A 12,159-nucleotide genomic window follows, 5' to 3' on the forward strand; every position below is an offset into this window, starting at 1 on the left:
GCCGCCTCTGCTGTAGATGTCCTGTGGGGAGGGGCGTCCAGGCAAGAGCTACAGACTGATAGAGAGATCCCCATTTGGGGTGGGGGGGCTTGGGTGCTAGAAAGATCTATCCCAGAACTGACCTCTGGATTATGTGAGCTGAGTAGTTGACTTGGCTGGCGACTGCGAGTTACCCCTTGTCTTTTAGGGTTAGCACGGACCTAGTGGGGTTAGGTTTGAGAGTAGGGGTGTTCTGAGGCTGGGGAGCAGACATCCTCCTTGCAAAGCAGGCAGGACTCCTCAGATTGCAGCTTGGGCCTGGGGACTCCCTGTGCCAAGTGTCTGTGACTGGGGCTGTGAGAACATTTTCAAAGGAGGAAGTGCATTTGGGAGGAGGCTACCAGAGCCGTGCACTGGGGAATTGTGATCCTGGTACTGCTTTGGCCTCGTGGTTCTAAACTGCTAAACTGGGGAGAGGAGGAGAGACCCAGAGGAACTCTGGGAGAGGGAGTTACAGTCAGTCATCTAGCATTTCCTGGGTCCCTCCTCTGGGCAGGGCAAGCTGCTGGGCATACAGAGATGGTCAGTTGCAGCTCTTGCCCTCAGGATACTTTCAGATGATGTGGGGACATGAAGTCTCAGCCCTGGAGGAGGCTTCTTGCCTGGCAAGCTTGGAATGGGGGAACCAAGGAAGAGAGGAAAAACCTAGAAGGTGATGCAGAGGCATCACGGACTTAGAGCCGTGGGCAGAATTTGGGGAAGTGGGAGGGAAGGGAGAAGGCACTCCTAAGGTAGGTATGTGCGCTGTAGTGGGGTTAGGGATAACATAAATAGCTGAATCAGCCTACCCATCAGGGACGTGGTGAGAGATCCGGGTAGAAGGGTTTTTAGGGCCCAGTTTCTGGGCTGGGAGGGGTTCAGTGCTGTCTTATAGAAGATAGATGTTATATTGTGGTAGGAAGGAGGGGGCTAAGGAGATACCAAGTGGGGTCTTCTATGCAGAGTGCTATGTAAGAGGATACCAGTTGTGGAAAAGTCTGTCATCTCCAGCCAGAAGACCATTCCTTGGGAACAGGTCCGTGTGGCATCTCTCTGTGTTCTGACCCCCAACCTGTCCCCCATCTAGTACCCTAGGCCCATTGCTGTAATGATTAAGTGGATAAAGGGCTGTCTTCTGGTGCCGAGGGGAAGGCCATCTGAGCAGGACCTGGTGGTCTCGTGACAATGGTCCTGTTCCTCTTTGGCAGTTTCACGCTTCCTTCCTGCCAGTCCAGCCTTGTTCCTTCCCTGTGCACAGAAAGGGTCTGAGTCTCTAGTACAGGCCCATCTGTGCCGTGAGATGGCAGGGTGGGTGTGGATGGTGAGACAAAACATCTCCTTCATGTTAGCCTGAGGGAGCCCTGATCTGAACACTCTGAGACCTTTTGAGGATAGTTGGCTCTTTGGACCAGTCGGGTGTTGGGGGGGAAAGCTTTGATCTGAGCCAGCCCCCAGATTCCAGCCCTGGTTCTCACTGCTGACGGCCTGGGTGTTGTCTGTCTGTCCTGGGGTGGGGGGATGGGGCTCACTCCAGGAGCCCCTGGTTGTGGCCCAGATTCCAGTACCTCCTCCATCCTTCTTCTTGTCCCCAGGTCAGGTTCCTCTGGAGAGAGAGAGAGGCAGAGGCGGCTGGTTCCCAGATGTTATAGACCCTGTGGACACCATGTTGGAAGCCAGACTCCAAAGCCAGCAGAGAAGCAGCCAGAATGGTCGGGAGGTAGTGTAGCCTTTCCATTCCTAGGACACCCTCTGCTCTCCCGCCTCCCGTCCTGTGCCTCTCACTCCTGGAGCCTCCCTCCCTCTGCCAAGGACTTTGAGTCCTCTCATCTCTCCCTGTGGCCCTTTTCCAGACCAGCCTGTGGTCCTCAGGTTTGGGGATGAAGCTGGAGGCTGTCACCCCTTTCTTGGGGAAATACCGCCCCTTTGTGGGTCGCTGCTGCCAGACCTGCACCCCCAAGAGCTGGGTGAGTGATGGTAGAGCCAGGCCCTACCTTGTGAAGCTTGGTTCTGGGGGCCATGGCTCCCACGGCCTTGGGAAGCAGCTTCCTTTATGTCTCCCAACCCAGCCCTCCCCTGCACCTGCCTCTGCTGTCTTGCACGGAATGGGCGCACTAGTATTGGCTGGTTGTTGGTCCGGGGCTGGCTCCTGGCTCCCAGGCCTGTGAGAGTTGGGTGGGGAAGTGTAAAGGGGCCTGAGAGGAGGTGTAGAGCACGGCCAGAGGGCTGGGGTCTGACTATGCCTGCATGAGTCCTGCTGTTCAGTTTTGGGGACACTGCCCACTCAGAGTCAGTGAGCACTCAGCACATGCTTGCAGACCTCTGTGTGTCGGTGCCGTGTGCTGGTGCTGATGGGACCCAGGGTTCTGGTGGGGATTTAGGCTACATGTTCTCTGCTGTGGATGAGAGAACTTCTCAGAGGCTTCAATACGCTATTCTCCAAGAGGGTGATTCTACAGAGGATGCAGCCCTTCCATTTTGACCGTGGAACCCTCTTTCCTAAGTGAGCTTCAGGATCTGGGGTCAAACATCTTTTGGGAACTGCTGTGCTGTAATCCTGTCTCCTGGTAAACTCTATAGTCCATCAGGCAAAGACCACAGAAGACAGAGCAGGGGCTTTCCTTTGCGGGTTTGCAAAGGCCCCCCCAAGGACATGCTGTCCCTGCCCCTCTTGGGCAGGAGTCCCTCTTCCACAGAAGCATAATGGATCTAGGCTTCTGCAGTGTGATCCAGGTGAAGGAGGAGAACACCAGGTAGTCAGAGCTGGGGGTGGGGCAGGGTGGTGGGCAGGGCCCTTGGGTGCAGGGCTGCTGGGGCCCTGCTTTGTGGTATCATTTTCTTTCTTCCTCTGCTCCAAACCCACAGGTGGGGACAGGCAGGCCTGGAGCTTTCCTGCAGTTCCTTCTGTGAGCTTTCAGGCCCTGGGCCTGCACCCTGCTCACTGTGGGGAGGGGTAGGAATAGGCCACAGGTGGGCAGGTGCCGCCTCTTCCTGCTCCATGATAAGCCAGGCTCAGGTGTTCCCAGTCCGTGGGGCTAGGGTGACCCCTTCCTGATGGAATGCCCTCTGTGGGCCCTAGTCAGGGGCGGGCCCGCTGAGAGATCTACCCCCTGCTCGGGGGCTGTGCCCAGGTTTCGGGGCTGGCTGGTTCGGAGGCTCTGCTATTTCTTGTGGTCACTGGAGCAGCACATACCCCCCTGCCAGGATGCCCCACAGAAGGTCGTGGAAAGCACTGGGTGAGGAGGCAGGGACTGGGGTCTGGCTGGTACTTCTGGGATCCTTGAAGGGATGACAAAGGCTGTAGGCAGGGCTGATTGAAAGGGCTGGTTTCTAGAGTGTTAGCTTGGTCTGGGGCCCTTCCTTAAAGATGGAGGGTGAAGACTGGAGGCTGTGCCCTGGGGCTTCTGTGGGGCTGAGGGAAGTGAACTTAGGCCTGCTCCAGCCTGACACCACTGCCTCTCACACCACAGGGTTCAGAATGTCATCCTAGGGAGGGCCCCAGGAGGGGCTGGGGAAGGCCAGGTGCCCAGCCACGTGAAGAGAGAGGTACAGCGCATCTTGGGCCACATCCAGGCCCCACCCCGCCCCTTCCTGCTCAGGTAACTCTGTACTGAAGGGTGTTTTGGGCTGGGGCCTCTGCCCTGTGGGAGGGAGCGCTGGCTGGGCTTGGGTAAAGACTAGACTCCCCTCCTGGGGAGCTGGGTGTTACATTTACCGGTCTGAGTACACCCCTGATCTGGACACTGTGAGACCTTTTGAAGACAGCTGCCTTCTCAGTGGCACCAGTTGGATAAGGGGCAGGGGCTTTGATCTGAGCCAGCTCCCAGGTTCCAGCCCACGTTCTCACCACTGCTGGCCTGGTGGTGTGTATCTGTCCTGGGGGTTGGGGCTTGGGGGTCACCCCAGGAACCCCTGGTTGAGGCCTAGACTCCAGTACCTTCTCTATCCTTCCACCTTTCCCCAGGTCAGGTTCTTGTGGAGAGAGACAGGAGGTGGCTGGTTCCTCCATCTTATAGGCCCTCCTCTTCCCTCCCATATTCATCCTGCTGTCACTACCTGCTCCCTCCTGATCTGTCCTGCACAGGTCTGAGCTCCTCTTAGATACAGGACACTCTTCTGGGGAAATGGAGGGATGCACAGGTTAGAGTGAGGAGAGATACACACGCCTGCAAGAAGGACAGAACAAGGGCTAGGACTGAAAATACCTGGAGGGGAGGAAGGGACTTGTAAGCCAGGGACAAAAGGGGGAAAGGAGCCAGCCTTGGGGAGGTGAGGATGTGAGGGAACAGTTCTACCAGAGGGAAGAGCATGAGCTGTGGCTGCAGGAAAGGGCCAGTTTTGCTCAAGTAGCTGATGTGGTCGGAAGCTGGCAAGTGAGGGAGAGAGTTGTTGGAGACAAAACTGAGAGGTAGAAGGGACCAGATATGCAGGGCCATACAAGAAGTTTGGATGTGACTTCCAAGTGCAGTGAAAACCAATGGAAAGGTTATAAGCAGAAAATAACAAGATTAATTGAGGTCAAGAGTAGAGAACAGATCATCTGGGGAGGCTGTTTTGTTAGTCCAGGTGAGACTAATGATGGGGGATGGGCGTGACAGTAGAACTTAGGAAGACGATGGAGAGACCAATATGAAATTATCAGGACTCACTGATGGATTGGAGGGTTGCAGTGGGAGCAGTGAGGGGGAAAGGGGAAGCTGCAGGAGAGCTGGGTTTCTGGCTGAGCACCTGGTGGTGTGGTTGGAGGGGAGGGGGCAGGCTTGGGGAGGAGCAAGTTTGGCCCACAAAAGGTGTTTTGGACATAAAGAGTTTCTGATACCTGACATGCTGGTGGAGACAGTGAGGCAGCTGCTTATATATATATGAGTCTGGAGCTCAGAAGAGAGATTGGGGCCAGGAACGTGTATTTGCAGAGCTTTAGCACATAGATGATGCTTCAAGCGGGGGGATGCTTGAGTCATTGAGGGAAGGAGGGCACAGGGCTGCACATGTCAGGCTCGGCTGTGTTGAAAGTGCTAAGAGGTCAGCTGAGCAAGGACAGGAAGTAGAGGTTGTTGGTGACCTACGACTAGCCCTCTATGTGACAATTCTTTGGCTTTTTCGAGACTTCCAGTCCCTTGACCTGAGCACCTTTACACCAGCCATCAGTCCCCCCTCCTGTCTGTCCTGCCCCCCAGGCCTAGCTTCGATTCCAGGGCTCCTTGTGAGGAAAGTGCTCTTGTGAAGGAGTCACTGGGCACAACCCAGCTGTGTTTGAACCCAGCTACCTGCCTTCTCTGCACCTAAGCAGCCAAATGTCACTAGGGAAACTGGGTGGACCTGTTTCCTTTATAAGTGTGATTCTCAGAGGGGCACACTGCACTCTCCAAGGCTCCAATCTAGACTGCTCCTTCTCTAACTTATCCACTGTTGACCAAGCACCTCATGCTTCATGGAGGAATAGAAGCCATCAGATGAGGACATGCTGTGTGTCCCGCACATCTCCATGCTGCCTGTGTCTATGCTTCTGTCCTCATTTAAAGCCAGTCCTCACATTGGGCCTCTGGACAACCCCTCCCCAGAGATTTTGCCCCTTCAGCCATCTCCTTTCCTTCTTGTATCACTAACTCCTCCCTTTTTAGTTTACTTTTCCCAGCAGTTTGCAGAGACAAGGCCGGGTTATGCCTGGAGAGAGTCTTGGTTCTCTGGTCACCTTTGGGGTAAAAGGAGGCAGGGAGATGCTTGGAGGCTGATACGAGGCAGCTGCGCCATGAGGTCGTCTTGGGAGACGGCAGCACCTTGCCGGTGCAGGCTCTGCTGTCAGGCCCCCCTGCTGGTCCCAGCACCCGCACTTAGCTTTCTCTCTTATCCAGCAGCTTCTGTGACCTCTCTGAACCTCACTTTCCTCTTCTGTAAAGTGGGGACAGTAGTAGTGCCCACCGTAGAGGAGTTCTGGCCAGCCCTCTGGGCTGCCGTGGGCTGCCTCGTGGGCCACGCCCTGCCATGCCTCAGACTGGGCGCTGCTCTCCAGGCTGGTCAGCTGGGCACTGCTCCGGATCCTGAACTGCCTCTTCCTGAACGTACAGCTGCACAAGGGCCAGATGAAGATGGTCCACAAGGCCGCCCAGGCAGTAAGGCCCACCCTCCATTGGGACGGGGATGGGATGGCGGGGACAGAGGAGCAGAGGCTAGGCCAAGCCCTGAGTCGGGACCAGCCCTATCAGCTGGTGGGAAAAATCCGGTGCTCTTTGACGACCTTCTCTTTGTGTCTCACGGTCCTGCTCCCACGAGGCTTCCTCTAACAGCTTTTCATCATGGTCTTAACAACCATTACGTCAATGCATTACCTTAAAAGCTGTTGACAGAGCTCCTCTGCTTTTGGGAGATGTGCTCAGAGGAAGAACTGCTCAGCTGAACCCTCCCTCCCTCCCTCCCTCCCTCTGGGGCTGCCCTGGGGCTGTAGGCACTAGGTTTTGGCTCCCTGCATCTTTAGGGTGGGGGGCGGATTGGCACTTCCCTTTGGCTCTCCCTGGAGCAGGGCTCGCCGCTCGTCCTCCTCTCTACCCACAAGTCACTTCTGGACGGGATCCTACTGCCCTTTGTGCTGCTCTCCCAGGGCCTGGGCGTGCTCCGTGTGGCTTGGGATCCCCGCACCTGTTCCCCCATCCTCAGGTAAAAGTCTTGTGCCTTTAGACATACAAGGGAGAGGTCCCCAGGCCGGGACAGGGGTGTGTGGGGATGTCAGGCGGTATTCTGGCGGCAGCTCCCCGGAGGCCCTCTTCCTGGCCCCTCTGCTCTCAACTTTGTGCCACCCCAGCTTGTGGGGCTCAGACGGAGGGTCAGCTATGGGCTCTAGGACCATGCCTGGCCTCAGCGTGTTCAGGCAGGACCCAGGCTGGCCCTGTGTGGACCAAGGCTCTCACTAGCCTCCTGCTTGGTCCCATCTCCTGAGCGCCTTCCCTCATCTGCCCTGTGCCCCACAGAGCTCTGCTGAAGAAACTTGGGGGACTTTTCCTGCCCCCAGAGGCCAACCTCTCCCTGGACAGCTCTGAGGGGGTCCTTGCAAGGGCTGTAGTCCATGCGGTGAGTGCTATGCCCAGTGGTTGTTTATGGGTCCAGGGTATGGGGGCCTGTTGCTGTTCTGGCTTTGACACCTGCCTCCCCTCACCCACTTCCAGGCTGTGGAGCAGCTGCTGGTCAGCGGGCAGCCCCTGCTCATCTTCCTGGAGGAGCCGCCTGGGGCTCAAGGGCCTCGGCTGTCAGCCCTGGGTCAGACGTGGCTGGGACTGGTGGTGCAGGCGGTCCAGGTGGGCATTGTCCCAGACGCTATGCTGGTGCCAGTGGCCATCACCTACGACCTGGTTCCAGATGCACCCCGTGACACATACCACGTGAGACCCCCCTGCCCTGGGTACCTAAGTGGACACCATCTCCAGAGAGGAGGCACAATATTGTGTCTGTGGCTGAGTTCCCCTCAGGGCTTGGCTAAGTGGGGAGTGCAAAGGAATTTCAGCCCCACGGTCATTGTCCTGTGGCACCTGTTAAGGCTGTTACAGTTATCCTCTCATTTCATACTCAAAAGACCTTGCTAGGGAGGGATTTCTCCTGTTTCACAGGGGAGAAAATGAGCTTGGAGAGGTCATGGTCATATAGCAGTTTGGGCCCAAGATGAAGTTGAGCAGAAAGCGTGCTCCAGGCAAGCTGGCTCCCCCAGCCCCTTTCTCCCTGCAGGCCTCGGCCCCTCTGGGGCTGTGGACCGGAGCTCTGGCTGTCCTGTGGAGCCTGCGAGGCTGGGGCTGCAGCCGCCGAGCCTGCGTCCGTGTGCATCTGGCCCAGCCCTTCTCCCTGCACGTATGGACCCCATTGGGCAAGGCTGGGAGTACCTGGGGTCTGTCGTAGGGCTTCTGGCGGCCTGGCCCTCAAGGCCACTTCAGGGGTAGTGTTACCTACTTCAGATGGGCTGTATGCAGGTTTCCTGGTGGGCCAGGGCAGACCACCTAAGAGCCTTGTCCTGCGCAGGAATACACCGTCAACGCCAGAAGCTGCTGGGGCAGCAGGCAGACCCTGGAGCAGCTGCTGCAGCCCATCGTGCTGGGCCAGTGGTAAGGGCAGAGGAAGATGAGGGTCTCAGGGGCAAGGCAGGCAGCTCTTAGGCCCTAGCTCATGAGCTGGCACCCTCTCCTCCCAGAACCACAAACACATCACCAGCTCCAGCCTTCCCCCACCAAATAACTTGGGTCATCTCAAACCGTGCCAGGCACCCTCCTCGCCTGTAAGTTGAGTGTGGGTTATGGCACACAGGCCTGGAAAGGACTAGGGTTACACAAGCCACCTCTTTCGGGGATAGGAAACGCCCTCACGTTTGAGAAAGCTCTGGGCTCCCCCCATGATTGTTTTTAGGTTTGGTCCCTTCATCTTGTGATCTATGTCTCTATCCCAGTACTGTCGTCCCCGACACTGAGAAGGTGCAGGAGTGGACCCCAGTAACCGGGCCCCTTCTGGCCCTGAAGGAAGAGGACCAGCTGTTGGTCAGGAGGCTGAGCTGTCACGTCCTGAATGGTGAGGGGAACCTCGGTCTGGCCTTTGAGGGAGGTTCCTGAACACTCTTTCTCAGAGCTGGCCAGTCGTCAGGGCCCTCCTTTCCAGGTGGGTTTCTGCACCTGCCCCCTCTTGCGTGGCCCACTTGGGACATGTGAAGAAGAGTGGAACACCTTCCCCTGCCCCTGAGGAGGGGGCCAGTCAGGGAGGACATGATGGAGCCGCTAAGTGAGGGCACACAGGTGGCCGCCCAGCCCGGCCTCAGGCGCGTCACTTCACTCTCTTGAGGTGACATTAGCTGAACTGAACAATGTATGTAAGGGACGAACAGTGCCTGGCACAGAGGGGGCTCTTAACAGCACTGTTACTACCATCTTCTCAAGTGTCCCTTCTGTGGCAGAGACTGTGGGTTGGTGGGTAGTAGATCTGCAAGAGGCAGGGACGGTCCCTGAGCTCCCAGCCTGGCTCTCAACATGTATTTGGTAAACGCCACTTCTCCACTGGGGAGGGTGGCACCCAAGGACCGAGCCTGCTCTCCCCTTCCCAGGGGTGGAGTCGTATGGGGGTGTGTATGTGGCTGCTGCCAGGGAGGTGTGTGCTGGACTGGGAAGGCTTGCCTGGTGACGGAGGGCCCGGGCTGTCAGGCCTCTGCCCCTGAGCAGCACCCCTGCACCTCTGGCCCTAGCCTGCGTGGCGAGCTCGGCGGTGATGAGCACGGCCATCATGGCAACGCTGCTGCTGTTCAAGCACCAGAAGGTAGGGCACGGCAGGGTGGGGGCCTGGGGGAGGAGGCGTGGCCCTGCTGCTGAGCCCCTCACTGCCCACCCAGGGCGTGTGCCTGTCACAGCTCCTGGGGGAGTTCTCCTGGCTGACAGAGGAGACGCTGCTGCGTGGCTTTGATGTGGGCTTCTCAGGGCAGCTGCAGTGCCTGGTGCAGCACACGCTGAGCCTGCTGCGGCCGCACGTGGCCCTGCTGCGCGTCCAGCAGGGGGACTTGCTGGTGGTTCTGCGGCCCGGCCCAGGCCTCGCGCACCTGGCACGCCTGAGCTCCGAGATGCTGCCCGCCTTCCTGAGCGAGGCCGTGGGTGGTGAGTCCCTAGGGCCTGGGATGGGTGGGATGTGTGTAGGGGTGAGGGGACTGGCTTCCTTCCTCACGTTTGGCCCCTCCTCCCCCAGCCTGTGCCGTGTGGGGGCTGCTGGTGGGCAGGGTGCTGCCTGAGGGACCCTGGGAGCTGCAGGGCATCGAGCTGCTGAGCCAGAACCAGCTGTACCACCAGATCCTGCTGCTGATGCACTTGCTGCCGCAGGAGCTGCTGCTGCTGCAGGTCAGGCCTCTCCCACCAGCCCAGCTCAGTCCTGGGCCTCCCCTTCTTGGCTGTAGGAGAGGGCCCATGCTTGCCCGAGCCCTGACCCTAAGATGTGCTGCGGCAGTAGGTCTGGTCTCCGTCTCTGGCCAGGCCCCTGCCTGGCTCTCCTGAGGCCACATGGGTGCCTCTTTCTCCCCAGCCCTGCCAGTCTTCCTACTGCTACTGTCAGGAGGTGCTGGACCGCCTCATCCAGTGTGGGCTCCTAGTTGCCGAGGAGGTAGGAAGGGCAGCTGGAGACAAAGCCCCTGCCCAGGGTCTGGCCTCCTTCAGCCTCCCACCGAGTGACAGCGGCCCCGGCTCCTCCTCTGGCTTGTGTGTGTGGGGGTGCGTGCGTGCGTGCGTACAGCCCCTGGCCTAGCAGAGAGAAACCTGGTCCCCGCCTCGCCACTCTCCGCCATGGGACTTGTCAGACCGCATCTGCCCTGGGCTCGTGTGTAGCTACAGTGACAGGACTGGACAAATGCACCTGAGGGTTTCTGCATAAGCCCCGCTCTCCACATTTCTTGTCCACGGGGGATGTGGCCCTTGAGGGTGGGTGCTCACTTCCTCTCACCCCACAAGTTGGCTCCGCAGCTGTGATGGTCTGGTGTGGCCTGGGGCATCCTCCTGGGCTCCCCAGGTCTGCGTGTGCTGGTTTCACCTCCCTGGCTGGCCATGCGCCCGGCCTGGGGGCCTCGGGGCTGAACCTTGGCCAGCCTGACAGGGACCAACGGCTCCCATGGCCCTCAGACCCCAGGCTCCCGGCCAGCCTGCGACACCGGGCGGCGGCGTTTGAGTGCGAAACTGCTGTGGAAACCAAGTGGGGACTTTACCGACAGTGACAGCGACGACTTCGAGGAGGCTGAGGGCCGGTACTTCAGGGTGCGCTGGGAAAAGCCATCAGGGGAGGGGGCCGTAGGGAGGCAGTGGGAGCTGCCCTCACCCTGGCCTGTCCCCTTCCAGCTCAGCCAGCAGTCACGCTGCCCTGACTTCTTCCTCTTCCTCTGCCGCCTGCTCAGCCCGCTGCTCAAGGCTTTTGCGCAGGCTGCCACCTTCCTCCACCGGGGCCAGCTGCCAGATACTGGTGAGGCCCGCGCGACTGCAGCCGTCCTGAGAGGCTGAGCGCTGAGGGTGGGGGCCCTGCCTGCGTGGGGGCCCCAGGCCTCAGACCTCTCTCTCCCACAGAGTCGGGCTACGCGGAGCAGCTGTTGCGGTTCTTAGAGGCCACCGCCCAGGAGGAAGGGTTCTTCGGTGAGTCCCAAGCAGCCAGCCCAGGCCCTGGGAGGCGAGGAAGTTTTGCTGGTGGCTGCCTCCCCCTAGTGGGCAGTGAAAGCCCAATTCCAGGAAGGCCGGCTGAGGGGTACAGAGAAGGCCTTTGGGTCCAGCTTGAGCCCTATCCTTTGGTTGTCCCGTCCTTAGACAAGAGGAGAGGAGCTGGGCCCCGGGGCTCCCTTCCATAGCCTTCACTTCTCTTTCCTCCAGAGTGTGTGGACCCAAATCTCGCCATCAGTGCCGTCTGGACCTTCAGAGACCTGGGGGTGAGAGGGGCCAGTCTCTCCGCCCTTCTGTCCCCCTGCCTCCCACTCCCATACCCTGAAAGAGCTGCTCAGGGAGCCCAGCTGTACCCACCCTGGGATTTCCCAGCGTCTCCGAGTAGGTGTGGTGATAGTAGTTGTTGGAGAAGGTAGGACGGTTTTCCTGCCCCTCTCAGTCTCCCAAACCCCTGGGTCATTCTGCTCCAGGGTGGGGCCCTGGGGGTGTTTTGAGAGGCAACGTTTGCCCTCAAACACCAAGGCTTACGGGGCCACAGGTCTCACTGCAGTTTTCCAGGGGAGGGGCACAGCGCCCGTGGCGAGCGCTCAGAGCCCTTCTCCGTGGCCCAGGTGCTGCAGCAGATGCCCAGCCCTGCAGGCTCCATGCTCCACCTGTCCCCCACCTTTGCCAGCCGGGACAATCAGGAAAAGCTGGAACGGTTCATCCGGCAGTTCATCTGTAACTAGAACTAGGAGGAGGGGCCAGCGTTGAGACCTCCCAGCCCCAGAGCACAGCTGTGCCCTGGAGCCAGCTGTGCCCTGGCCTAGGAGGAGCTGCAAACCCTCAGCTGGACTATAACATCTTTCTTTGAGGTCTGACTGCCCCTCGCCATCTCTTGCTTTCCGCATCCTCTGGTGTGATAAACGAGAGGACTGGATGAGTCCTCTTTTCCCAAGCTCAGCAGTGTCTTTCTTTTTGGTGTGACTGTGGGTATTTGCTCTTTCCTTCCCCACTGTGTGAGAATGCC

General features: G+C 58.9%; 1 protein-coding gene across 1 annotated transcript; it reads left to right on the top strand.

Annotated features, from left to right (window-relative positions):
* The first annotated feature begins 1,470 nt into the window (after positions 1-1,470).
* GPAT2 (glycerol-3-phosphate acyltransferase 2, mitochondrial) lies at positions 1,471-12,136 on the top strand. Its single transcript, XM_033401909.2, has 21 exons — positions 1,471-1,735; positions 1,869-1,982; positions 2,695-2,768; positions 3,147-3,251; positions 3,486-3,614; positions 6,026-6,125; positions 6,533-6,666; positions 6,978-7,077; positions 7,173-7,385; positions 7,726-7,845; positions 8,014-8,096; positions 8,435-8,553; positions 9,218-9,288; positions 9,362-9,620; positions 9,709-9,857; positions 10,039-10,116; positions 10,629-10,760; positions 10,842-10,962; positions 11,064-11,129; positions 11,361-11,416; positions 11,762-12,136. Exons 1-21 carry the CDS (start codon positions 1,682-1,684, stop codon positions 11,876-11,878), a joined length of 2,394 nt encoding a protein of 797 aa, XP_033257800.1. The 5' UTR covers positions 1,471-1,681; the 3' UTR covers positions 11,879-12,136.
* Positions 12,137-12,159: the final 23 nt, after the last annotated feature.

This window comes from Orcinus orca, chromosome 13 (assembly GCF_937001465.1).
Source record: "Orcinus orca chromosome 13, mOrcOrc1.1, whole genome shotgun sequence".
Lineage (NCBI taxonomy): Eukaryota > Metazoa > Chordata > Mammalia > Artiodactyla > Delphinidae > Orcinus > Orcinus orca.